This window comes from Vitis vinifera, chromosome 4 (genome assembly GCF_030704535.1).
Source record: "Vitis vinifera cultivar Pinot Noir 40024 chromosome 4, ASM3070453v1".
NCBI classification, from domain to species: domain Eukaryota; kingdom Viridiplantae; phylum Streptophyta; class Magnoliopsida; order Vitales; family Vitaceae; genus Vitis; species Vitis vinifera.
Genome location: NC_081808.1, coordinates 18,920,947 through 18,947,061, shown reverse-complemented (window position 1 = coordinate 18,947,061; position 26,115 = coordinate 18,920,947). Strand labels below are relative to the sequence as shown.

The following is a 26,115-nucleotide window of genomic DNA, read 5'->3' as shown; positions in this document are numbered from 1 at the left end:
CATTGGAGCTGACCAGCAAATCAGGCATGGTTGAGATAATTTCAACAGTATGTTGACGAATCAATTCAATATGCACCTCGTCTGCAAAGATGATTAAAAGCGAAAACTAAATTTTAGCAAGTAGTTTCAACTTGCAATAATGCGTATTTCAAATGCAATAATTTCCTGCAAATGTGTATACATATAATTCAGTCTGTGGTTTCTGTTACCTTGGTTTGCAGAACAAAATATACATGGATTTCACTACTCAGGAAATATAAGATACAAGGAAATCAATCTATTTGGACATATATAACCCATCATTCATTAGCCAAATCAACGAGCTATGACCGGATTGATTATTTGTATTGTTTCTTCTGGTTCAAACCCCTGAGTCCAGGACCTTTCCAAGGTTTCAGAAGATGTCTGACTGAGGACAGAGAGATTAAAGGCGATTTCTGCCATGCTTGGCCTTGCTGAAGACTTCTCCTGTGTGCATGACCTTGCCAACCCTGCCAAGTTGAGAGCACCATCAAAGGGATAAAAGTTCTCCAATGTTGGATCCATCCACCTCCTTATCCTGTCTTCTCTCTTGTCTTCGACTTCTAAGATCTCCCTTATATCCTTCCACAGCATAACAATCTCACCATTGGCTCTCATTTGCATGGCTTTCTTCCCTGAAAGCAACTCCAATAGAACAACCCCAAAAGCAAAAACGTCAACTTTTGGCATCATAGAGTTCATAGCAGGTGTAGCCATAGAGAAGTTTGCGATCTTGGCCTTAAACCTGGAGTCTAGAAGTATATTATTTGCTCTGATATCCCTGTGAACAACGCTTGGTTGAGTATGCTCATGCATATATTGCAGGCCATTGGCCACATCTAGGGCTACCTGTATCCTCTGGCTCCATGTGAGGAAAGCTACAGAGCTTGAAGGGGAAGAAGGCTTTGGGTGCAACCACTTATCCAGTGAACCATTTTCAGCAAATTCATAAACCAAGAAGCGATTCCCATCAGCATCGGATGAGACGCCCATCAATTTGACCAGATTCCCATGATTTACTTTCTGCAGTATCCTTAATTCCTCTGTGATATCTTCTTTGGTTTTCTTTACAGCAACAACCTGACCATTGATTGTGGCCCTGTATACTGATCCTCCAATCCTGTAGTGTTCATTGAGGTTCATTGTTGCCTCCATAATGACTTTAGTCTCGTACATGATTGGCTTGCCAAGGTAGCCTGAAACCCCAGGAAGTAGCTTATCCTGTATGATCTTAAGCTCAAAATTTTCATCCTCTGGAGCTTTCTTCACTTTAATGAGATCAGTGGTCTCCAAAGAGGACTCTGAATGATCCAGAGTCTTCTTTTTCCTGATCAAACCAGTGTAGACCAGCAGGCTCACCAAAAGGAAAATTAAAAGAGCTCCTGTGCTCAAAACCAAAGCAAGGATCCACCTGCCTTTGGATGCCCTTCTTTCAGGCTGAGTGAGAAGTGGAGGTTGTGAAACAGGGATCAACACTGGCTGGTCCACCGAAGCACTAAAGTTCAGATTGTTATTTTCATCTCTGATATCAACTGGGGATGCTTTCAAGTTAGTACCCACAAGCAATACATCATCACCAGGTTGCCACACATAAGTAATAAGATAGTTGATGCCTTTATCCGAATGTGACTTCGATGGACACTTACAGAACAAAGGGAAGACTACTTCAACACCAACCTGCAAGGTGGTCGGTTCCAGACCAGGGTTCAAAGCTTCCACTGCATTATAATTGGTGAGATTTTCAAACACAGTGACTGAAACGAAGTAGAAGCTATCATCTGTCTTGATCTTATAAGTAATGTTTGCAAAATAATGGTTTCCAGTGCAGCTACACAAGATAGGTACCAGTAAAAGCTGGTCTGGACTCAACCGAGCTTCCTCAGAAGCCAGATTGCTTGCTTCTGCAATTGATAAGCGACTGATCCCAAACAGATCAGATATATTTCCCACGTCCAAAAATCCAGGTGCCTGAGCACGGTAGATGACATATGTTTGGCATGAGGCAGGTGAGTCTGTGGTGCACGAGAAGTTTGTAACTGGGGTGGCTGGTGATTGAGCTGTGATATGGTTGGTTGAAGAAATGAAGAGAAGCAAGACAAAGGAGAGGAGAGAGACAGTCATTGCTATAAGCTCTGGATAATAAGCCTCTGAAGCAACTATGGCATATATGTTATGCCAGCGAAAGCTTTGATGTCAATCTCCCATTAAAAAACCACGTAATATTATTCGGGTCGGGTCGTCAAACCGGATCAAATAAAACTAGGCTCCACAAAGCCCAACAATATATGAAAGATAGCTAGGAGTACACTTCTGATAAAAAGGCTGAGGAGCATTGTAAGGTTGTAGCTTTCAATCTCAATAAAATAAATCCTTGTATTTAGTAAAATCCAGAGGTCACCATCTCAAGCTTTGATTTGAATGATTCTCCTAGTTTGCATCTCCCTACTGTAGACATCATATCATATGATATCTCGTGTTTGAAGTTTATACTCGTGTGGTTACATGTAATGCCTTACATAAGCCGACAAGAATAATTCCTGTTGTCAAGCTTTCACATTTTTATTAATTCCTGTTGTCTTAGTCATTGATAAGCATCAGATTGGTTTAATATACAAACCCAAGTTAGGACGGCAAGAAGTTGTCCCATCTCTAATTCTATCATGTACAAAGACAACAAGCCAACTGAGCCAGGACCTACTAATTTGACGGTTACACAAAGGTATATGCATTCATGGAGCAAGAGAATCTCATTGCTCTCATATATTGGCATCAAATGATATAGGTTTATATGATTGAAAGATGGGATTACACTTGAGTTAATACCTTTATGTTGACAAAGACCAACATTTTATTAAATGACCATGATAAACTGTTAGGTGGAGAGGTTTGAAAAGGAGAAGAACCACACCCAATCAGATGATGGCATATATGGCTCACTACCATAAGGTATCCACTCAGACGGGGGTAGAGGATTTCGCCAAGTCCACAGAATTCTGAGGAAATTATATAGTAGAGAAGCAGGAGCTCACACTGCATTTCCAATGCAAGAAACTGACTGTATTTGAAGAAGGAAAAAGTAAAAAACCTACAACAATAACATTATGCTTGTAGCCTTGTACAAAAAGAAGAGGAAAAAGAAAGAAAAGCCACAAGGAGTTCATCAACATACCCTTAGGCTGAAAATCAGCTAGATAAATACCTTCCTTAAAACACAGACACACAGCAGAGTGATGTCCTAGACAGTAAAGCCTAAAACCGATTTGAAGCTTCTCTGAAAATGATTGATAAGTTAACTTGAGGATCTTTGCTTTTCAGTTCCTCTCATAATTCCGTCATTAACATGCAGATATAAAAAACCAGAACTATGTATAGCAGTTCACTTCAGTGTATTGACTTCTGCAACCAGAAACTCATCTATGAATGTAAACCTCTTGTATAGTGAAAAATAATCTGCTCCTCACCAAAAGATAACAGACTTAAATCCATTACCAGCCAACACTATGAAAAATGCCAAGACAACAGAGCAATCAAAAATTAAACTTTCAAAGAGGGTAAAAATTTTTGGGACTCATGAAGTTGCAGTATGTTCAACGTTAAGGTAGATCAGTGCTTACTTCCCAACTCCATTTGTAAATTTGGCCCTTTGGCTGCAGCAAAGCTATTGGAATAAATATCATACACTCTTTTGAGGTCTGCTGAGCTCATTGTCCACATATGACCACGTAATGCAAATGGAAGGCCGTAATTTATCTCTTCACATCTCTCCTCCACAGAAGCAGCCTCCCTCCGCCTGCCTTCCTTCCAAAGACACTTCACAAGCAAATTTTTGGTGGCAGCATCGGGCATCAAATTCAAGCTCCTCATGTCTTCAAAAACCCTCAATGCAAGAGCAGATCTCTCACACTTACAATATCCATGGATCAGAACCTTAAACATGTAGGCATCTGGCTCTACACCACTCTGCCTAACCATCATAAAGAGTTTTTGCACTGTTTTAAAATCGCCTTCAAGGGCAAAATGGTACATCAACCCAGAAAATGTTGGGACATCCGGGCAAATCCCACCCAAAAACATCTGCTCAAGTACATCCAAGGCATCAGCACTCCTCCCACATTTGGTCAATGTTCGTAAAAGAGATGAATACAACAGCATCAAATATAATTTTGACATGGGACCGCACAGTGATTCAGCATCATGGAAGACCTTTAGAGCAGCATCGGCATTCCTTGAAATTCCATAAAAGTCTATGATCAATCTGATGGTGCTGACTGGCAATCTAATTTCCTCCCTTCTTATTTTGAGCAGGAGCTTTTCAACCAATTCAACATGTCCATGGCGTGCTAAAAGGGTCATCATTCTTTGCACAGTATAAATGTTATGATTGAATCCTCCTGGCTGATAAGCAACCCAACAGAAGAATTTCCAAGCTGTCTCAGGGGAATTGAAATTCCTAAGGATCTTGCAAACCAACCGAGTTGTCCAGATGAATTTTGCTTCCTCCAGGGCTAATACCTCATTAGGGTCCCAATTATTTAAGGCATTGGCCAAAGCTCTAGGATCCAACCATGGTTTCAACTGAACCCCATCCACACCAGCATCATCACTAGAATGATTATTCTCATCGTCATCGTCATCACTACTATCCACACAAAAGCCTACATTCTTGATTCTCTCATCTGGTAACATTCCCCTAAGAAATTCATCTGTCTCGTGGACGAAACCTGCCTCCTGCATACGTTGCAATGACAGTTGCATTGCTCTACCGGGCAATATTCCATCAATCTGCATCTCATCAAGTAAGGCCTTAACCACATCAAACCGATTGATACTGGTGAATTCTTCTACCAAAATTGAATACTGCCTTAAAGTGCGTCTGATCCTCATCAATGGCAATATATTAAAAACTTTAATTGCTGAATCTAATTTTCCCGAGTTGGCAAGGTGCTCAAGCACAACTGTGTATGTCCTAGAATTAGGAATTGCCCCTTCAGAAATAATCTTATGGAAAATCTGCATAGCCTCAGAGTCCTTACCCATCTGTACATAAAGGCGCATGACAATGTTGTAAGCCTCTATAGACACCTGCTTGCCTGAAACTCTATATCTGTTCCATGCATGGAGAACTGACTCCAGGTCTCCAGCTGCAGCATGCCACTTCATGAGCTCCATAAAGCTGATACGAACATTCCAAAATTTGCCTGCGTTGATGTCATCAACCAAGCTTTTGAGTTCAGCACTTCGTTGGGACTTGGCAAGGATTTTGGCCAGTGCACGTATGGTGGCTTGGGTGTGACAGAAATGTGGAATTGTTTTTAGGATTTCAAGCAGGGAAAGGGCAGAGTCTGGTGAGGGAGCAGACTGAAGGGCATTAGCAACCACAAAAGAGTCAACAGTGGGATCATTTAAGAGAGGGATGAGCGATCTTGGAGCGTTGGAGCGGAGAATGAGTCGAATTGAATCAATGAGTCTGGCTCGATGGAGGTAAAGAGAGATTTTACCAGAGAAAGGGTTATGGGTAAAGTATCGAGTTTGCTGCATTGGATTGTTAAATAGACATAATTTTCGGAAGAGCTGCTTGACGTACATTGAGACTTCTTGAAGACCATAATAGTGATCACTCTATAAATTATATTGTAAGTTAGTTCAGAAACATAACAAATCAGTTGAGCAAAAGTTTGATGCTTCTCAAGTTAACCACCACTATGTAATAGAGAATGATGCATAACACGCTAACTTTTCAATGGAAACTATGAAGAAGACATAATTGGAGATTATGATGAATGTTAATGCATAATGTGCAAATTGTAGAAAAACCCCACTGACTTAGAGTTATTGGTGAGTAAAGTACGTAGCCAAACCGTGACTAGTTTTACAAAAGGGATTAAATAAACAGAGAAAACTGTAATTGAGATCTCTTAATGGAAGAATCCAGGCTGCACTGGGTTGTGCAGAACTGGTTAGAACCAATTCCACAATCCTATGGGAGTATGGACGTCCAAAATGTGGTTATTCTCATCTGGGACGTATAGAATATGTTGGATCTCATCAATTTTTAGCCTTCCCACAAAAATTAAAACATCAAGCACCTGGTGTGCACCGAAAGAGAGTTAATACCACGGAACGTAGTTTTGTCAGATGAGTGTTCTGAGTTTTCTCCAACTACAAAGACTAAGAGAGAAGGGTTTGTCGATGGGGTTGGCCTTTCTTCAGCGCTTCGGTGGCTTCCTTCTGCATCTCGCTCACCGCTTAACTTCCCTTCTCACCCCTTTCCCTCTATATTTCTGCAACACCGCGGGAAAGAGAAAAAGCCTACCGCTTATTAAGTTTAATCTGACATGGAAATGTGTAAAATAAGACTATGATGGGGTAGAAGTAGAACTAGAATAAGGTCAAAAATGAAAAAATAAATAAATAATAAAATAAAATCGTGAAAAAATTAAAATTGTACCAGATAATGGAGGATGACAATTCTTCTCTTAAGTTGAAAGAGAAGATCAACCTAAAGGAGACAAGGGGGATCTAGAAAACATTGAAATCATCTTATATCACATTTGCATTATTATTATTATTATTTTTATTTGGGAGAATTGTGTTTTGGGCCCAGCTGGGCCCAAAAATTAACATTTGGTCCTCCAACCACTCATATTTAAGCCCAAGACCCAAACAAAGTATGAAAATTAAGATGAAGGATATTGTCTTTCATTAATTCCTAAAATACCCTTATCCCTTATATGCCTACAAGTGAGTGTGAATTTTAATTTTTTTTTGTGTTTTTTTTCCTTTTCTATTCCCTATTAAATATTACTCATTTCTAACTTTTTTTTTCCTTTTTATTCCAATATATATTTCTATTTTAAAGATATTGAATCTTTTTGCTCTTATTAAAAGCAATGATAAAAATTTTGGGATTTTTCATCCAAATATTTTTTATCTTTTTATATTTATCTTTTAGTTTAATTTTCATTTTTTATTTTAAATTTATATTACCCTTTCATCTATATTTTTCTCTTATTTTTTATACTTTCTACATTAACCATATTTTAAAAAATTTTAAAATTAACTATCACTTCACTTTATTATATATATATATATATCTTTTTAGCTTTTTAATTTTTAATGTTTTTATTTTAAAATTTTTAAAAAGATAAATTTGTTGAAAAAAAATAACTAAGATATGAAGTTCTAATATTATATTAATAATTTTTCTTATCTAAATAAACTAATGCAAAGTATTTTGACCCACAACAAGAAAATTGTCAATACAATTTTTTAGTTAAACTTTAAAAATTAAGTTTCAAATAAAATATATTATACAAAATTTTATCTAAAAATTATTGAAAGTGGTATTTAATTTTTTTATTTATTGACTTTGAAACTTATCTAATTTTTTACTTGAAAGGTAATAGAACATGTTTACAAAAAGAATTAGTTTTTCATTTTTTAAATAAATGAGTATAAATATATTAAAAAAATTAAAGATAATCTTAGTAAAAAATTTGATAAATATAATTATAATTTTAAATATAGATTCATTTGGATAAAATTTCACAAAAAAAAAAAAATAGTGGAAAGAAAGAACATTGCTAAAACTACAAAAACAAAATATGCAATTACAAAAATTTGATGATGAAATTTAAAAATAAAATTCGAAACAATTCTTGAGTGAGAGAATTTGAGTGGGGAAAAAATATTTGAGTGGAAAAAAATGGGAAAGTTTTTCGAAATCACTTTAAATCCTTAACAAAAAGTAGTCTTGTACACCCTTGTACAATTAGTAAATTTGTCTTATACAGTTAGTGTAATACCCTTTACAATAACTCAAATTTCATACATCATTTTATGAATATCTAACAATAGGTCGGTTAACCATGTTTGCATCAGTTTGGTTTTAAAAAGGAAAAAAAATTGTTGTATAATTTTGTTTTACAATCATCATAAGTGAGGTACCTATTAAAATGACCATATACAAGTTAGATAAAATACATGAGATAAATGTATGTTTAACCAATGTGTGTAAGGAATGTCATTTATCATCGGTTAAGGGAAATAAACAAACAAATTTTTTAGAATCACTTAAAATCCTTCACAAATAATAGTTTTGTACACCATTGTATAGTTAGTATATTTGTCATGTACACTTAGTGTAAATGCCTTGTACAGTGACTAAAAAAAACGTTATTTTATTTTATTTTCAATGCAAAATGTAATTAAAAACAAGACAAAGAAATTACTTAAAAACTATTATTTAAGCCAAATTTATTTATTTATTTCCTTTTATTTTTGGAAATAAAGAAAAAAAATAAAAAATTTATTTAACCATAAGAAATATGAATATAAGATCAGTTGGAAAATTCTAAATTTATTTATTTATTTCATTTTATTTTTGGAATTAAAGAAATAAAAAATAAAAAATTTATTTAATCATAAAAAATATTGATATAAGATATATTAAAAAATAGAAATAACCCCAAATTTATTTACTTATTTCATTTTATTTATTAAATTAGAAATTAATTTATTTTAATAGATTAAAATGTGCACAATTGATTTATTACTTTGTTAATTATGGATATATTAAAATTTTCGATAAAAAATAAATAAAGAAAATAAAATTAAAAAGAGTAATAAATATATATAATTTAGTTATTTAATTATTTTTCATGTAAAAGATAGTCCCACAAAAAACACATAATTGATCAATTTCTTTGTTTAATCGTAAACATACTATTTTTTTTTTTTATTATTAAAATAACTAATGAAAAAAAATAAAAATGGATAATCAATGAATGAAATTTAGTTCTTTTTATTATTTTCATATAAAAAATAGTACTAAACAAGGTTTTCAATTTTTATTTTTTAAAATAGTTTTCATTTTTTAATTAAATGTTTTTTCAAAAAGAAAATATAAAAAATATAAATCATATTACTATTTTTTAGAAAGTATTTTTTAAAATAGCTTTGGAACATAATTTTTCTTTATTTATAATTTAAAATAGAAAATAATGTTGATTTTCAATTATTTATAAAAAAAAATTAAAATAATGAAAAATCCAAATTGTTAAAATAAAATTATTATGATTGCATGAATAATGGTGCAATAAAGACAAAAAAAAAGTTTATGTGAAAGGTCATTGGGTATTTTAGTCCATCACTATTTTATGTCTTTAAAAGGTAATGTATAGAAATTTGAAGGATATATTGGTCTTTTAACATCTCATATCCTTTCCATCAATTATGGAAGTTATATGGACCAAATGTTAATTTTTGGGCTCAGCTGGGCCCAAAACACAATTCTCCCTATATTTTTATAACCGTGGATGTCCGGACCAGTTTACGCGCACCTCGACTAATCCCACAGGCCTAGAAATATTTGTATTATTTTTTATGTTTGCCAATATGATGTTGTTACTAATAATTGTTATGTATGATTGAATAAGGATAATGAATGAATTCATATAAATGATTGTATGGATGTTTCATGTATATTAATTAGTTCCTACTTGATTGCTTCCATTAATGTGTGATTGATGGATGAATTTCTTTTAATTTTTTATTTTCTTTATACTAGTGGCTCTATGTGAGACGTATCATCCTAGCCTAAAATCTTTTTTTTTTCTTCTCCTCATGACAAGCTCTAGTTTTAGATATTCCTGATTAATCAAACTCATATGTTGATTGGATTTACCTTTGCGATTGATAAGAAAAAAGGTCACTATAAAGGTTTATGGATGTCTTTAGTCCTCCCTGTTCTGATGCTAATACTTATTCAACTACCTTTTCTATTATTCTTCCTATTGTTGATGCCCTACTACTAATAATGTCCTTGTTGTTATTGATGATTAATCTAATATTGATGACCAATTCTGACAATGCAAATCTCCCTCTCCCACTAGTGGCTCCACTTCTTTGAAATGGTATTTTGCCTTTATTGGGTGCTCTAACTCCTATATCATGTTCTTTATCTTGTTTGTCTTGTTTGCATCCTCCTTCTTAGCTATATTCTCTTTCTTGTTTGCTTGATAAAGGTGTTTGATAAACACGGTAAATGACTGAAATCCTCCTTACCAGATGAGGAGATAACTCTTCATTATATATACACGATAATTACAGTTGTAAACTCTTACATAATAGGAAAGAATCAAATACAAATATTGAGCATATCCCTACAGCTATACAAGCGGATATTATGTTAACAGAAAAGGAAGGAAGCACGTATCATGGAGAATCAAATTCTCCCTTATCACCCCCCTGCAAGGTGAGCGTGGTAGAAGGGAGAACGCTGAGCTTGCTTCGAAAGAGATAGAACTGTGGCTTGGTAACTCCTTTGGTCAGTGAATCAGCAAGCTGTAGATGTGAAGGAACAAAATCAATTTTCAAAGTGCCTTTATCAACAAGTTCACGAACAAAATGGTAGTCGATTGTAATATGTTTGGATCGAGGACGAGTAACCGAATTGACTGCCATAAAAATTGCACTTTGATTGTCACAAAGAATTTTAGGTGGTACTGAGAGTGTAACATGAAGGTCCCGAAGCAACTGAATAATCCATGCAATATCAGCAGTAGCAACAGCTAAGGAGCGATATTCGGCTTCTGCACTTGAACGAGAGACAGTGCTTTGTTTCTTAGAAGACCAAGAGATTAAATTAGCTCCAAAAAAGATAGCATAGCCGCTAGTAGAACGACGTGTATCAGGACATCCAGCCCAGTCCGCATCAGAGTAGCCAAGAAGATCACGAGTGGACTGTTTGTGAAGTTGAAGACCATGATGAGCAGTGCCTTTAACATAGCGCAAGATACGCTTGAAAGCACGAAAATGATCCTCGGTGGGAGCATGCATGAACTGGCAAATGGAGTTGACACTGAAGGACAAATCAGGCCTGGTGATCGTGAGGTATTGAAGAGCACCGGCAAGAGAACGAAACAGAGTAGGGTCGGAGAATAGAGTCCCTTCGGCGAATAGATGCTGTCCAATAACAAAAGGTGTAGAAATAGGCTTGGCATCAATCATTGAAGCACGTTGCAAGAGATCAAGAGCATACTTCGTTTGACTGAGAAATAGACCCTTCTCATTAGCTTGGACTTCAACTCCAAGAAAATATAGAAGATCACCCAAATCCTTCATGGAGAATTCGTTGGAAAGCCGAGTAATAAAGGTGTGAACCAGAGAAGGAGTACTTCCAGTGATGATCATGTCATCAACATAAAGAAGCAAGTAAACAGTACCAAGCGAGGAGTGATAGACAAACAACGAAGAATCAGCCTGACTAGAGTGAAAACCAAGTTTGAGCAAAAATGAGCTAAATCGATGAAACCAAGCTCGAGGAGCTTGTTTCAAGCCATAAAGAGCACGTTTTAGATGACAAACATGCTGAGGAAATTGTGGATCAGTGTAGCCAGGCGGTTGTTCCATGTACACCTCTTCGTTGAGAAAGCCATGAAGAAAGGCATTTTTAACATCTAGCTGATGTAAACGCCATCCAGAAGTAACAACCAAGGATAGAATGATTCTAACTGTAGCAGGACGCACCACAGGGCTAAAGGTGTCACCAAAATCAAGACCATGAACTTGAGAAAATCCTTGAGCCACAAGACGTGCCTTGTGATGCTCAATAGACCCATCAGAGTGAATCTTTGTTTTGAAAATCCAGCGACAGCCAACCACATTATGATGCTGAGGACGAGGTACAAAAACCCACGTATCATTTTTCTTCAGTGCGTGAATTTCATCATCCATAGCCGAGAGCCATTCAGGGTGTTTTGCAGTAGACTTGAAGCCTCGTGGCTCTTTGAGAGCAAAAAGAGCCTGAAACAACTGAGAAGAAGATGAGATATTCATAGCATGATACAACTATGGTTTGAATATACCAGCTTTCCCTCTAGTAATCATCGGATGGCTGGAAGTGGTCACACGAGGAGAGGACGAAACTGGTGAAGGAGTGGTCGAATCTGTAACAACAGAATCCAAGAGAGAGTCCTCATCAAGAGGAACTTGCGGACCAGGAGAAGAAGTCGAAGACAAGTGTGGAATATCATTGCAAAGCAGACACAGAGAATTCGAGAAAGATGGTGAAGGCAAAGAATTTAAAGTACTAACGTTAGAAGAACTAGAAACACATTCCTGAGACTCAGAAAAATGAATATAGTCAATGTTAGATGGCAGATTTTGCACAGAATCACCATTATAGGGAAATGTATGTTCATAAAACTGCACATGTCGAGAAACATAGGCACGATGTGTCTTACGATCTAAGCACCGAAATCCTTTATGAAGGGTATTGTAACCTAAAAAGACACAAGGAGTAGATTTTGGAGACAATTTATTAGGTGAGTAATCTCTCAAATAAGGGAAGCAAAGACACCCAAAAGTACGAAGCATAGAATAATCAGGTTGCTTACCAAACAGGAGCTCATAAGGTGTTTTGCCAGCAAGAGATGGTGACGGGAGTCGGTTAATGAGAAAGACGGCAGTAGAGAAGGCCTCAACCCATAAGGAGAACGACACACAAGCATGAAACATAAGAGTAAGACCTGTTTCTGTGACATGACGATGCTTACGTTCAGCAATTCCATTTTGACTAGGAGTGTAAGGACATGCCAGACGAAGATCAATGCCACACAAATGCAAATGAGAGCGAAACTTATTATTAGTAAACTCAGTTCCACCATCACACTGAAATGATTTGATTTTGGCGGAAAACTGTGTCTCAATAAAACGTTGTAAATTGATGAAATTATCAAAGAAATCAGATTTGTGTTTTAAAGGAAATATCCAACTAAATCTAGTACAATCATCAATGAAAACCGCATAGTATCGATATCCATTAAAGGAAGAAACTGGTGATGGACCCCATAGGTCACAGTGTAAACGATCAAAAGGCATAGCACAACGTTCATTATTTAGAGAAAAAGGTAAACGGTGGCTTTTGCCGAGTCTACAACCAACACAAATTTCAAAATCATTGTTCACCAATTTATTACTACAAGAAATAGATCCTAATTTAGAAAGAGAAGCAACAGTACGATAATGTGGATGACCAAGGCGAGTATGCCATAAACGAACAGATGCTCGCGGTGAAGAAGTAGTGGACACTAAGGCATGATGACGACAATCCAGCACGTAGAGACCATTTTCACATCTTCCGACTCCTAGTACCACTCTTGTGACCCGATCCTGTATGGTAAAACCAGAGGAAGAAAATGTAACACAACAATTATTGTCTTTAGTAAGTTGACTAATAGAAATAAGATTTTTCTTAATTCCAGGAACAACTAAGACATTAGATAAAAGAAGAGGACTAGACGGAACAAGAGATGAAATGGAACCAGTGTGAGAGATTGCTAAGAACTGACCATTGCCAACCATGACACGTTCATTACCAGAATAGACAACTGGTTGATCCACACCTTCAGTGTCACTAGTCATGTGGGACGTTGCACCAGAGTCAGGGAACCATTCAGAGTCATTAAAATCCTGAATCGAGCAAGCAGAAAAAGCCTTAGCAAGGTTAGCCGATTGCTTCTTCTTGAGTTTCAGGAAACTCCAGCAACGTTTAGCCGAGTGGCCCTCTTTGTCACACAACTGACAGTGGACGGAGGAGTTGGATGATGACTTTGAGTTGGCAAACGGTGTAGGAGAAGCTGAAGACCAATGCTTCACTTGCTTATGACCAGCCACTTTGGAAGTTTGCTGCACAAAATAAGCAGAGTTGGAAGATGAATGGGAAACTGACCGTTCAAAGATTTCATGGCTCAAAGCTTTCGGAACAATTTCAGCAAAGGATGGTAGAGGAAGTTGTGACATCATGGTGGTAGAAAAGATCTTGTAGTCGGGTCCCAATGCGCGTAGGTACCAGTGGACTTTATCCGTGTCATCAATGGGACGTCCAATAGCAGCCAGTTGATCGTAAAGGCCTTTGAAGGTGCAAGAAAACTCAGCAATGGACTGAGAGCCACGGTGCGTCAGCTGGAGTTCATCCTTGAGTTGCAGTTCACGAGTCTTTGATCGGTGCGAAAATGAGACTTCAAGCGCATGCCAGGCCTCGTGGGAGTGACGGAAACCTAGTACCTCACTCATAGATTCCTCTGTGAGAGAAGAATAGAGTAAACTGAGCAGTGTATGATCAGTATGCAGCCAAGAGGTATATGCAGGATTGGATTTTGGGGTGCCATCAGAGGCAGTAATCATGGGAGAAGGAGTCGTGATGCTACCGTCCAAATAACCAAAAAGCTCTTGACTAGCTAACAGAGGAACGAACTGATTTCTCCACAATAGATAATTAGAGGAGGTCAGTTTAATGGTGAGCATATGCACCATTATATTGAGTGGAAGAGTAGGAGGTGAAGAAGACAAAACAGCCATGGTCAGAATCGAAAAAAAGAAAACTTGAAACTGATAACATAAAGGTGTTTGATAAACACGGTAAATGACTGAAATCCTCCTTACCAGATGAGGAGATAACTCTTCATTATATATACACGATAATTACAGTTGTAAACTCTTACATAATAGGAAAGAATCAAATACAAATATTGAGCATATCCCTACAGCTATACAAGCGGATATTATGTTAACAGAAAAGGAAGGAAACACGTATCATGGAGAATTTGATTCTCCCTTATCACTTGAAATGATTTTTTTACCATTCCTTATTGTTTTAGGAGGCATTAGACATATCTTTTTTATTATGACCAAGCTTCCCATATAAGAAACAACCGAGGGTTATAGAGGCCTCTTCTTCTCACATTTGATTATTGAAATTTTACGACAATTATTTGCATTTGACATTATCTTGATCATGTAAGTCACCCCATCATTGTTAGAGAGCCATCAATTCTGCAAGGATATTCCTTGGTTACACACCTAGCAATCACCCTAGTTCCCTGATTCTTTATCTTTTTTATTTCAAAGCCCTTTGGGATCATAAAAGCCCTCGATATGGCTTTAAAGAAATGCACATTACCAAACAACAAACCTTTCCTCAATCTTATGTCATTCCCTTAATCAACATTGTATGTCTCCCCTTTAATATCGATGTTTATGTAATGACAAGCCTCTTCACTTCCTAAGACAAAACTGCATTGAACCCCCCTCCCATCACCATCATTGGATTTGTACCTTGAAGCTCATCATTAATATGAAACCTATTTGATGCACTATTTCTGTCAAGTCACCACTCTCATCTACATTGTTTGCAGATCGGAGGGTTGGCCGCGTCCATTAACTCTTCTTGTGTTCGTTGTGGGCACTTGGGTGAATGCACTATAAAGTTAGGGTATGCGCATTTCCTATAAGCAATTGCTTTTAGGAGAGTTGGTAGCGTCTAAAGTCCTACAAGTTGTATCAGAGCCGAGGTCACGAGTTCGAACCCCAAGGGTGTCGTTGGGGGGGAAATTGTTGGCAAATCGGAGGGTTGGTCATGTCCATCAACTCTCCTTGTGTTCGCCATGGGCACTTGGGTGAATGCACTATAAGACTAGGGTATGCATCTTTCCTATAAGCAATTGCTTTTAGGTTAGTTGGTAGCGCTTGAGATCCTACAAGAATTGTTAAAAAAATTAGGCTAATACAACCTATAATAATCACCCTAGAGGGGGGTGAATAGGGTGATGGTCTCTTTTTGCAAATTTATATCATGTGAATGTAAGAGACAAATATATGCAAGTATATAATAAAACAATATAAAGACAATTGCATATAAAGTAAAAGAGTAGGGAAGAGAGAATACAAACACAAGATTTTATAGTGGTTCGGCACAACCCAACCTACATCCACTCTCCTCTAGCTTCAATCCCAAGCTTGAGGTTCCACTAATTCAAGGTTTCCAAACCAAGCCTTCAAGCAATACAATTGGATTATGATTCTAATCCACCCTCTTGGACTTTTAGCTCCAAGCAACCTTTACAATCCTTAAGAGAAACCCCACTCTTGAACAACCTCTCAAGTGATACCCCACACTGGAGAATCTTCATCTTAAAGATGTATAAATAATTGATCTCATAAAATCCTAGTACAAAAACTTTAAGCTCAAATGATACAAGAAAACTAGGATTGAATGGTGCACTAAAGATATGCAAGTTTTAAAACAATGATGCACTCAAAACACTATTCCAAGGCTCAAATATATTTAAGAAAGGTTTGGGAAGGTTGAGCTGATAAACAATGAAGATTTGGAGCTTTTTTTATAGAGGAAAAAAACCAAACTAGCCGTTAGAAATTTGACCGGTTGAGCTAGGGGTCGACCAGTTGACTAGCCATTAGCAATTAATGTTTGGTAGGTGACTGTTGGACCTTGACCAAACCTCAATCGATTGAGGTTCAACCTTGACCAGTTGAACAACCGTTCTGGAAGAAAGAGAAAGTTTTTTACACCCTCAACCGGTTGAGCTAGGGGTTGACTCGGACCTCGACCGGTTGAGTTGGGGGTCGACCGATTGAGCTGTTTTTTGCTCAACAACCAACTTTTTCAACTTAAAACATTTTAAAACAAGTTTGAAAAACATTTGACACGAGGTTTTAGTTAAAAACATGAAATCATCCAATTTTTAAAATATTTAAAACAAAATAACTCTTAGATGATTTTGGTGCATAAGTAAAGAATCTAATGCATGAAAATTCTAGTGCACCAACAACCTTACAAAGAGATCTTATGAAGCTTGAGTCTTGAAAAACACTTTTCATTGAGGTGGTCTTCTTCCTCATGATTTCTCCTTGGCTTAATTTGTCTTTGTAATTGTCACTTTGGAAATCGCCTTACCTAATTACACTTGAAATATAATCATTAATTTTAAACCTTGTTTTATTATCATCAAAACCGACATTAACCAAACCTTGGTTTCACATACATGACTTGGTGGCCATTACTCAATGTCATCAACATCATCACTAATGTCACATTATGCTTTCTCACCATCATCTTCATTGTCATCCTCATCCTCTCCATTCACATCTTCACTCTCACCCTTAAACCTTATATCTTCTACAACTCAATGGTTGCCCTTCTTTCCACCTCACTAAAACCCTATGTCATCACCATCTTCTACGCCAAGCCTCCGTCCCATGGCACATAGGCCTACATGAGTAAAAAGGGTTTTTGTCATGTCTAGTGGGCCTCACTGAAGTCACAACCCATTATTGTTTGCCCTCACATAGGCTCAACTTCAAATCTACAAGGATTAGGCCTAAATTCTATGATATGTGATAATTCAACTTGCTAAGATTGTATTGTGACCACCTCAATAGGAGTGCTGGTCCTAAAAAAACATAATTAGATGATGAATTGTCCACTAGCCATCATAATTTAAAAAAATTGGAGTGGTATCAATGTAATTGTCAAAAACATTGTAGGGTGTCCATCTCATTTTCCTCTAATTGTAAGACATTTTGCTATTAAAATATGAAATATTAGAACCCTCCCAAGTGAAATTTCTCAAGAGGAGAGCTCATCAATATTCTCAAAGAGGAGACACTCTTGCTGGTGCAAATTAAAGGTAAGATGATTCAGAATAGCTGGAGAGAGAGACAAGCACTGGTGTTGGCTTCATAGCCGGAAAAATAAATATGTTCCTCTTACTACTGAATGAAATTATCGCCATTATGCTTCCAATACCGTTGATTTTAATTGAAAAAAGAAGAACAAAAAAGCTAGCTCTGTTTCTTGAAAAGAGATTTAGAAAGCTAGTTGGCATGCAATCCTAGGCTACAAGCACCTCAGCTTCTTACAATTGAACACAGGACATGTCACAAACAAAAAAGGGAAAACACATATGATCATAGATTCCAATTTTTTTTACTACATGTTAATAATTATTAGGCAAAATAGTAAAATAGTGGTGCCCACAGTACGGAAAATTCAGCAATTGGTCACGAGAAGCAACATTTAGCTGCTTATTTCTTCATGTGATGTTTATAATTCATGTGGGTCTAGGTCCTGTAAAACTAGAAGATAATGGGGCGGGAGTTATTGATCGACTTTCAGTAAGGAAAGCTTCCTGTCAGCCGAATATGGTCGAGGGTACTCTTGAGGCCGTACTGCTGCACTGCTTGGTTACCAGCCCTAAATCCGTCCCCATAAGCTGGTGAACTATCTGTCTCTATCTGATCTTTAAAAAACTCACCGAGTTTCTTTTCAAACTGAGACCGTGCACCCTTCTCTGATGTGGATGATGATGATGGCGTTGAAGCTGAAGAAACATTGTTACCAGAGCTTGAATGTATCTCTGATTCCAACCACATATAAGCCAACACCTGGCAGATGCCTTCTTCAACATCCTGTCTCAGATTTCGATAGCCTGCCAAACACTTGGTTATTAATTTCTAGCTTCTCATTATGAATGGAAAACAGGAAGTGCAACATTTGAAGAACATAGATTAATCACATTTCAGAGGGCTTGAATAGAAACAATTGTCAACGCAATATTTGTCACTGAACGGATAAGTACCTTTCAGTTTGAGCCATGCATGCATCATCTCGTGAGCCAGGATCGTCCCGGTCAGCAATCTGTATTTTAGGAGGGATTTTTTGGTTGCGACACATACATCAAAACTAATCAAGCAAGTAAACATTTTGGGATAGAGAGCATAAGAGATATAATACCTCGGGAGCCCATACAAAATAAGAATTGCTGTCACTTCACATCGACGGACTAGCCTACAAGGTTCTGTCATCATGTTGATAATCCGATAGCCTGTACTAATCCTAGGCCTCCTCGAAATCTGGTCATTACAGCCAAATAAGCATAGATTCATAATCCACTAATAGATACGTTACTAAAAGTATATCACACCACAAATTTGAAGTAAGATTTCTGAGAAAGAAAATCCTACAGTGCTAACAGTCTGTTCTTCGGAGAGGCAGAGTCCTCTAGTCTCGGGCAAGAGGTGATGTCCCTGCCCATACAATAAAGAGAACATTCAAACTTCATGGAAACTTAAAATACAAGACGAGAAAATTCCTGTTGGTATGAAATATGATCACTTCAATGCATTAGTCCTTACACTCTTTTCTCCCTCCATGGCCTCATTTAGTGCTTGTCTCTCAACCAAGAGAAGAGGGATTTGCTGCTCCACTTTCATATTCAAACCCTCATAAAATTCTTGTATTTGAAGGTAAAGAGGCTGGCACTCTAGTGTATCCATGATAGCAGAGTCCAGGCACTCCAGACATAGTTTCCTACCATCATCAAGTGATAGATACCTAATGTCCCTTACCTGCATGGGTTGGCAGATTTTCTATAAAGAAATACAAAACGAAAAATAGAAATCTGTAGTTGTTAATCTGTCAAGCTACGAGAAGATTTCTTCAGTGAGTATGTGGGATGGGAGGTTGTATTTTCTTCCAACTAACCTCTGTTCGTTCACAACTACAACACCGAGGAGTTCCATCATGCTCATGTGAGGGACAGTACTCTTGCATCCAGAAAGGATGTGCTCTATACTCTGTTTCTCCAGCTGCATTTGATGGAATCTGTACAAAAGGGAAAGAATTACATTAATGCTACAGTATCATTTGTGAAAAACATACAAAAGAAACAAATATACATTGCACATCTAGTTTCTTCAAAATGGTTTCATAATGTAGAACATCATGGTAAACTTGAAGATAACATTCATAACTCAGAACCCCTGAATTATGTAAATATATGAAAGCAAAATATATTCTATAAGCACCAGAACTAAGTAGCCAATCCGGTCAAAAGATAGCTATGGTGGTGAAGAATGAGCCGTTGACAGGATCATCCAAGAAGGCAGTAAATGCCTGGATAAGCGTATCTTTTACCTAAATCCAAATCTTCCTATCTGGTTTGCATGTGAAGCTCTAAGCATACAACTTATGAAATCCTATAGCCATCCAAGATCAATGACCCCCAAAAACAAGTACAACAAGACTAGTATAGTAGGGGATATTTATTCTGTTTACTTGAGTTCAGTTTTGAGTTTAGGTCACCCTTTGGATGCACTTGGTACCAAACTAAAAAGAGAAATGCAACAGGAAGTTAGGGCCCCAAATATATTTTTACAAACAACTTGTATTTGATAGGAAAAGAAAATGTAATGTCACTGTATCAGTACTTGACGGAAATAACAAAATCTGCCCACTGCTTCCAACTCCCAATCATGAAACCCCTTAAGAAAGCAAGGATTCCACAAACCATGCCCATCCTCCTCCATCCAGAGATCCCTACTCTGGCATTTCTATTAGAAACAAACCTAAACAAGGAGAGGAAGTGATATTTTAACAGGGGAAACAATTCTAAACAAAATCATAACTTTGGAGGTTGTCTGCTATAAATAGGTAATTGAAATCATTCCTTGGACCATTAGGATTCATTCATTCTCCTATGTAATTGCTTTCACAACCTACCTTATATCCAGTTTTAGAAATTCCAAGAATGGTCCATCTTATTTAAACTAAAGGAAACAGAATAGCAAGAAAATGATCCTACTTGATTTACACTTTTCACTTCAAGAGAAAGAATCGTCAAACTTTCTTTTAGGCCAGTCCACTTACAGTGCCATCAGCAAAGAAATGACCAATAGATATCAGCTATGTAAAAATTGGCTGGCAATTTTATGGTGTTTCAAATAGCTCTTTGGTACTTATTAATGCAGGTAACAATATGGTGAGAGTATTAGATTTCACATTTCCTCAGTCTAGAGTGTCTGCTAATGAAGTTTCTGATCACTATGCAAGAATATGATAATCAGATTATTAGTTAAGGGAAAAGAATGGAGAAAAGACCAACCACTGAAATTGATACTGAACAGTTTATTTTTGGAGGGATGATATGATGTTGAAAGCTGGTAACCAAAGAATACTTCACATATTCATACTGGATATAGATCAAATAAATAGAACTAGCTTTTGCAGAATATAAAGTTATATTGTCCCGCCTTTGGATTGACACTTACAAAGTTCTTGCAAACGTTACATCTTGGATGATTTTGATCCTTGTAGCATGATTCATGATATGGGCGATTTCCAGACACAGAAAACTACCAAACAAAGGGGGAAAAAAATGAAAATAAGCAAGTGCATTCCATAGAACCACCAAAATTAGTTGAAAATCAGCTTAGTATCCAAGCATTTCATTAGCCAATGTCAGACCAAAACTAGAATAAATCTGAACTGGATTTGGACCTCAAGATCAAAAATGCGAAGACCACAAGCATGACAACGAAAACATTCTGGATGCCAAACAGCACCCATGCGCCTCAAATGTCTTTCATGACCAATTTCAAGGTTGCACCGAGCACAGATCCTACAAATGGTATTGTGTAATCATCCATGTGAGGTTTCATATGATGTCTATGAAACTGATGCAGGAAAATGACAAAAAATATGAGAAGCACCATTTATGAAACTGGTAATGTTAAATGTACAAGTCCCATACAAAATTCCACCATGTTGGAAAAGGTTGTTTTGTCGTCCAATTTTGCTGACATCAAAGTGAAACAGCCTCAACATGTTTTGCATTTCATCTGTTGTTATCATAGTGCAGCAGGCTCAGATAGTGACAGATAAACATATTTCCCACCTTTATAACTTGCTATCACATTTTACATTACACTTTTTTATTATTCTACCTATTGGATGCTTCATTGTTTTAACATCTCTAGTGTTTGTTTAGTCTATGAAAGACACCCAAGGAAACCCCTATGGCCCCAATTTTTGAACAATAGTAGATTCCTAACCCTTACATATTGCATCCCTTTAAGCATCCTATTCTGATCTGGAACTTGGTAAAGTCTTAGGATGCAATGGCTTGACTAGTTAACCCTGTTTCTCAACTCTCAAATACCTCCCATTGTATATATACATATATATAAGTGTGTGTGTGTGTGTGTGTGTGTGTGTGTACAACTGTTTGAATTTTAACCATGTAAGTCGAAGGCCAATCCTGTTTTCAAACTCAAGGAATTACCATAAACATAGAAGCCATAATTGCACCACCATCAAAATTTGCCTTGTTTCACAAATGTATGCAGATATGTTAGCATGAAGAAGACTAAGGTGGTGTTTGTTTTTTTACTTAATTCTAAATAGAACCTTAATACTTAATAGTATTAATTATTAGGTTGTTTGTTTTTGTAGTATTTTATTTCTATTAAGTATTAAAAAGTAAAAAAAATCATTGTGTTATTTTTTCTATTTAGAAAAAGCCACATATTTTGGCTTTTTCTATTTAGTAAAAAGTTTATAATAAGTCATGAAAAAGTAAAAAAACAAACAACCTAAATTCTAAAACTAAATGGTTTTCAGCAAAAAGCCAAAAAAACAAACACCACCTAAGACATTTTTAGAAGTCAAAAGTTGTTTCAGCTACAACATTTCTCAAGTTTTGCTCAATCCTCTGATAGGTTGGGGGGCATTCATTTGTTTTTGTAAGTTGCCTCAGCAATCAAGTTAAGCAATGTTTCCAAATCAGAAATGCACATTCAAACAGGAGTGCCCACCCATGACCTAACTCCCCTACCAGAGATACAATCACTACTTATTTTGAAAGGCTCAAAAATGAATCAAAATGAAATGAAGTTTTGTTTTTCCTCTTGAAATTTCTTCAGCACTTAAAATTAGAACAATCAGCAAGTGAGAAATTAAACTTTTAGAATAGGGTTCACAAGCAACAGCACATACCTAAAACCAAGTGAGGAGAATGTCAAAGGTTGAAATATATTTCGAGCATCCCGTCGAGGAGGAGACTCCATATTCAAACTCTCTTGAAGAGCTTTGGCAAGTTGTTCATCTTCCTTTAATTGAGATTCATTATCTTACAGATAAATAGAAAAAAAAAAACTAAGAGACTAGAAATATTTACTCTATTAGACCAAAAAATAAAATAAATAAAAAAACAAATACGATGCATTCAGTGATGAAATAATTATTGAATATTCCCTTGTAAAGGACCTTATCCATTTAACAGTGTTAGAAAAGTTTGCACGAAGTTCCTAAGGCAAATACCTTCATTTTTAACTTACAAGTCTCAGAAAAGTGCATAGAGAAAAAAAAAAACACCGATGTTAAACCATCTCTTTTGCCAATTAAAACTTCAATCCAGGACAGACCTTTAGAAGCATATTCATGATGCAAAACAATTTGAACATGATCATAAGTCAAGCACCAACCAACATGAGTCTTGAACATGTGCCTTAAATTAATCTAACACAACAAGAATCAGGGTACAATTACTGCCTGCCAGAAATAGTTTGCTAGATCCCATCAATGCAGGTTGAAGAGTACAAGATGAGAAATATATACCAAAACAGTTGAATGATGTCTAGCAAAGCATAGATTCTAACTATAATTGGCATTAAAAATGAAAATTATCAAAACAAACAGAAACACAGCTGAAATATTTGTACTCTATCTGCAAAACACAGGATCATTTAGTGAGAATGAAGTGAACAGTATCCTGAGGTATCAATTAAGATCCCCAGAAAGGTGAAAAAGCACCACCAGTGCACATATAGAAAGTAATACTAAAGGTACCTAGTTACACTTTGTTTTATTCTACAATTCTAAGCACCTGTAATATTGTATCGTGTTGGATAAGAGTAATTAGCAGTTTCCAACAGCATTACTGGCATGAATGTTTATTGTCACCCCCTATAGCCGTGTGACTTACCAACCAACTTTTTCAGTTTTTTATCTTCCTCTGCTTCATAATCTTCAATGGAACGAACAATAGCAACTGCGATATCTTGATCATCAAAATCTGTGGGTGCACCCTGCATTCAAGTTTCCCAACAACATAAAGTTAACACAGGAGGGACTCCATAGGATAAATCTAGGTAGTAAAGTAACAAAGGGAATTTTAGAGAGGCTCCTCTGCTTCATAACTAACCTGAAGTGTGAATTTCATCCTACCATGCTGCTACTCTCACAGAACAAACTAGATCAACCTTATGAATGATGAACAAGATATAAAAAAAGTAATCATTAAACAGCAGGAACCTTAATTACCTCTGAAATTGAAGGCTCTCCCCAAATTATGCCATCCCCATCTGTCCCGTGATATTGCACTTCTGAGATTTTATGGCCAGAACCTTCTAGGATCTTGATCCAATCCATAAGGACAAATGTTATTCCCTTGTGGGCTAGCAAAATCTTGCCTGCACCCAAGTCATTTACATAGGTAAAAGAAACACCATAAAAAATGTCATGGCTAGCTATATGCGTGAATACTGAAAGTGATTACTTTGACCCTCTATTTAGATCTAATTCTTTTATAAGTTCATCAAGAACATGAATGACTGGTATTACAAACATAGGGAAACAACGGCTTTCCCGCCGATTTGAAGAAGGTGAAAAAGACATAAGATTGCAAGAACATTTAAGATTATATTGCAATCACAAAAGAAGCATCCTGACAAGCACTTAAATTGGAAAACAAATATCAATATCAAGTCTCAAACCTCAATCATTATATTTTGAGAGGAAAGAAAGAAGGGGAAAGGGAAAAGAAAGAGGGAAAATTCCAAATGAAAATTATCCATTCTAGCAGAGTCTAGCAAAGAAACTGAACTCAAGCCTCCTAAGTGAGTCAGAAGATAGTGGAATGATTAATAAAACCTTGTGAATTTCAAATTCCTACATTCCAAACCTGAATTCCAACAAAAGGGTGCCTAAATCTAATCCAAACAAAAGCAATATTCATGATCAAGGCGAAAATCAATGCACAGGAGGCAAGAACACAAACACTGATATTCATATTCATATAAGAACACCCTCCACCACCATCAAATAATAATCAAATGATTGAAAAAAGGAAAGAAATTGATTTCACCAGCTTGATATGCCTGCTAGATTCTTGACATGGTATGCAAAAGTAGTCACTAAAATGGAGAGAGAAAGAAAGACACACACACAAAATCATGTGTCAGTAAGTCACCTGTAAGAATCTGCAGACAAAATGGAATCCGGTCGATCCCAGAAATGGCTTGAAGGCAAAGTAAGCAAGGAAAGATTAAAGAGCTGAGTAGATAGTCTCCCTGATACCCTTAACTGCCATGAATCCAGAGAAGAAGTTTTACAAATGAAGTCAGATGAATATCCCAGTAAAAGAAGAGGGAAAAAAAGAAGGAAAAGCAGGAAATGAAATGAAGAGTACTTGGATCCTTCGCACATCCACGCTAAAAGGGCAGGAAAGAAAAATGCAAGAGTTGAAGTTTTATTTGTGGCTTCTTCATCTTACCTTCCTAAAAACCACCAGAAGGACCGAGGAAAGGGGCATCAACAACTGTAACACTTTCTCTCTTTTCTTTTTCGTTTTTTGCATGTGGGTCCATTTTCTTTCCATTTCTCCACTACCAATTCACCAGGCGTCAAAAAACCCAAAGTCTTCGTCTTCGTGGAGACAAAAAGTCTTCACTGCTTTGCCACTCTCTCCCTCTTCCTCGCGTCCGTACCTCTTAGTGACAATTGACAAACTACTGATCTCTTGTTTATTTTCTGAAAATTAAAATGAATTGGCTAGTTAACTGCATATCTTTCAATCAACTTATTTTGAAGAAGAAAATAGGAACTTCCATGCACTGCAATGATCCCTGCCCCGTGTCTTAATTCATCATGCTCTCGCCTTTTCATTGATCAATGGGGTTTTTTCTATTAAGTACCCCATGATGAGTCTGACGTTCAGACGTTGTTTGCTGGACTCCTTGATGTTCCAGTTCAGGCGATACTTGTATTTATTTATTATTCTTTCCTTGTTTTGAACATTGGTGAAGCCAGTACGGTGAAAGCAGTTCCTTATAACAAAGCATTTTCATATGGCCCACCGCACCCACCCCATTCTAGCCTGAACCTCCCTTCCGCTGAAACAAGCACCCAAGGCTTGTGTCTTTTACCATCATCTAAATTTGACTGCTAGTCTCTTACAAAATAATTTGTACCATAGAAAGCCGCCTCCCCATGATATGGCTGTTTTGCCCACCCATTTTGTCTTTTCCCTGGAGCCCCCATCTTTCCTTGTGATAGATATGGACGGTCTTGTGCGCACTGTTTCAATTTTGATCGTGTTCAGGGGCTCAGCCAAGCCCACTCAAAAGACAATTAGAAAAGTTGTGGCATTGCTCCCTCACGGAAAAGTTGCCTTC

General features: G+C 36.7%; 3 protein-coding genes across 14 annotated transcripts; all 3 read right to left on the bottom strand.

Annotated features, from left to right (window-relative positions):
* Positions 1-86: 86 nt before the first annotated feature.
* On the bottom strand, positions 87-2,892 carry LOC100259809 (serine/threonine receptor-like kinase NFP). The gene has a single exon (XM_002269436.5). It carries the CDS (start codon positions 2,140-2,142, stop codon positions 316-318), a length of 1,827 nt encoding a protein of 608 aa, XP_002269472.2. The 5' UTR covers positions 2,143-2,892; the 3' UTR covers positions 87-315.
* Positions 2,893-2,993: 101 nt separating this feature from the next.
* On the bottom strand, positions 2,994-6,572 carry LOC100254703 (pentatricopeptide repeat-containing protein At5g66631). Of its 4 annotated transcripts, none has more exons than XM_059736388.1 (3): positions 6,470-6,572; positions 6,136-6,302; positions 2,994-5,640 (listed from the first exon to the last, which is right to left on the bottom strand). In XM_059736388.1, exon 3 carries the CDS (start codon positions 5,605-5,607, stop codon positions 3,625-3,627), a length of 1,983 nt encoding a protein of 660 aa, XP_059592371.1. In that variant the 5' UTR covers positions 5,608-5,640; positions 6,136-6,302; positions 6,470-6,572; the 3' UTR covers positions 2,994-3,624. The 4 variants fall into 4 exon arrangements, with proteins under 4 accessions (XP_059592371.1, XP_002269506.1, XP_010649205.1 ...); XM_002269470.4 differs by having other exon boundaries at positions 6,136-6,351; positions 6,470-6,568; XM_010650903.3 differs by having other exon boundaries at positions 3,479-6,302.
* Positions 6,573-17,760: 11,188 nt separating this feature from the next.
* LOC100244429 (protein DA1-related 1) lies at positions 17,761-26,051 on the bottom strand. 9 transcript variants are annotated; one of them, XM_010650906.3, is made up of 14 exons: positions 25,131-26,051; positions 24,912-25,024; positions 23,984-24,132; positions 23,865-23,891; positions 23,646-23,748; positions 22,658-22,790; positions 21,161-21,281; positions 20,932-21,015; positions 19,367-19,486; positions 19,018-19,230; positions 18,847-18,909; positions 18,617-18,735; positions 18,462-18,520; positions 17,761-18,311 (listed from the first exon to the last, which is right to left on the bottom strand). In XM_010650906.3, exons 3-14 carry the CDS (start codon positions 24,089-24,091, stop codon positions 17,995-17,997), a joined length of 1,467 nt encoding a protein of 488 aa, XP_010649208.1. In that variant the 5' UTR covers positions 24,092-24,132; positions 24,912-25,024; positions 25,131-26,051; the 3' UTR covers positions 17,761-17,994. The 9 variants fall into 9 exon arrangements, with proteins under 9 accessions (XP_010649208.1, XP_010649207.1, XP_010649206.1 ...); XM_010650905.3 differs by having other exon boundaries at positions 23,865-23,894; positions 25,215-25,674; XM_010650904.3 differs by having other exon boundaries at positions 23,865-23,894; positions 25,131-25,546.
* Between the last annotated feature and the right edge of the window lie 64 nt (positions 26,052-26,115).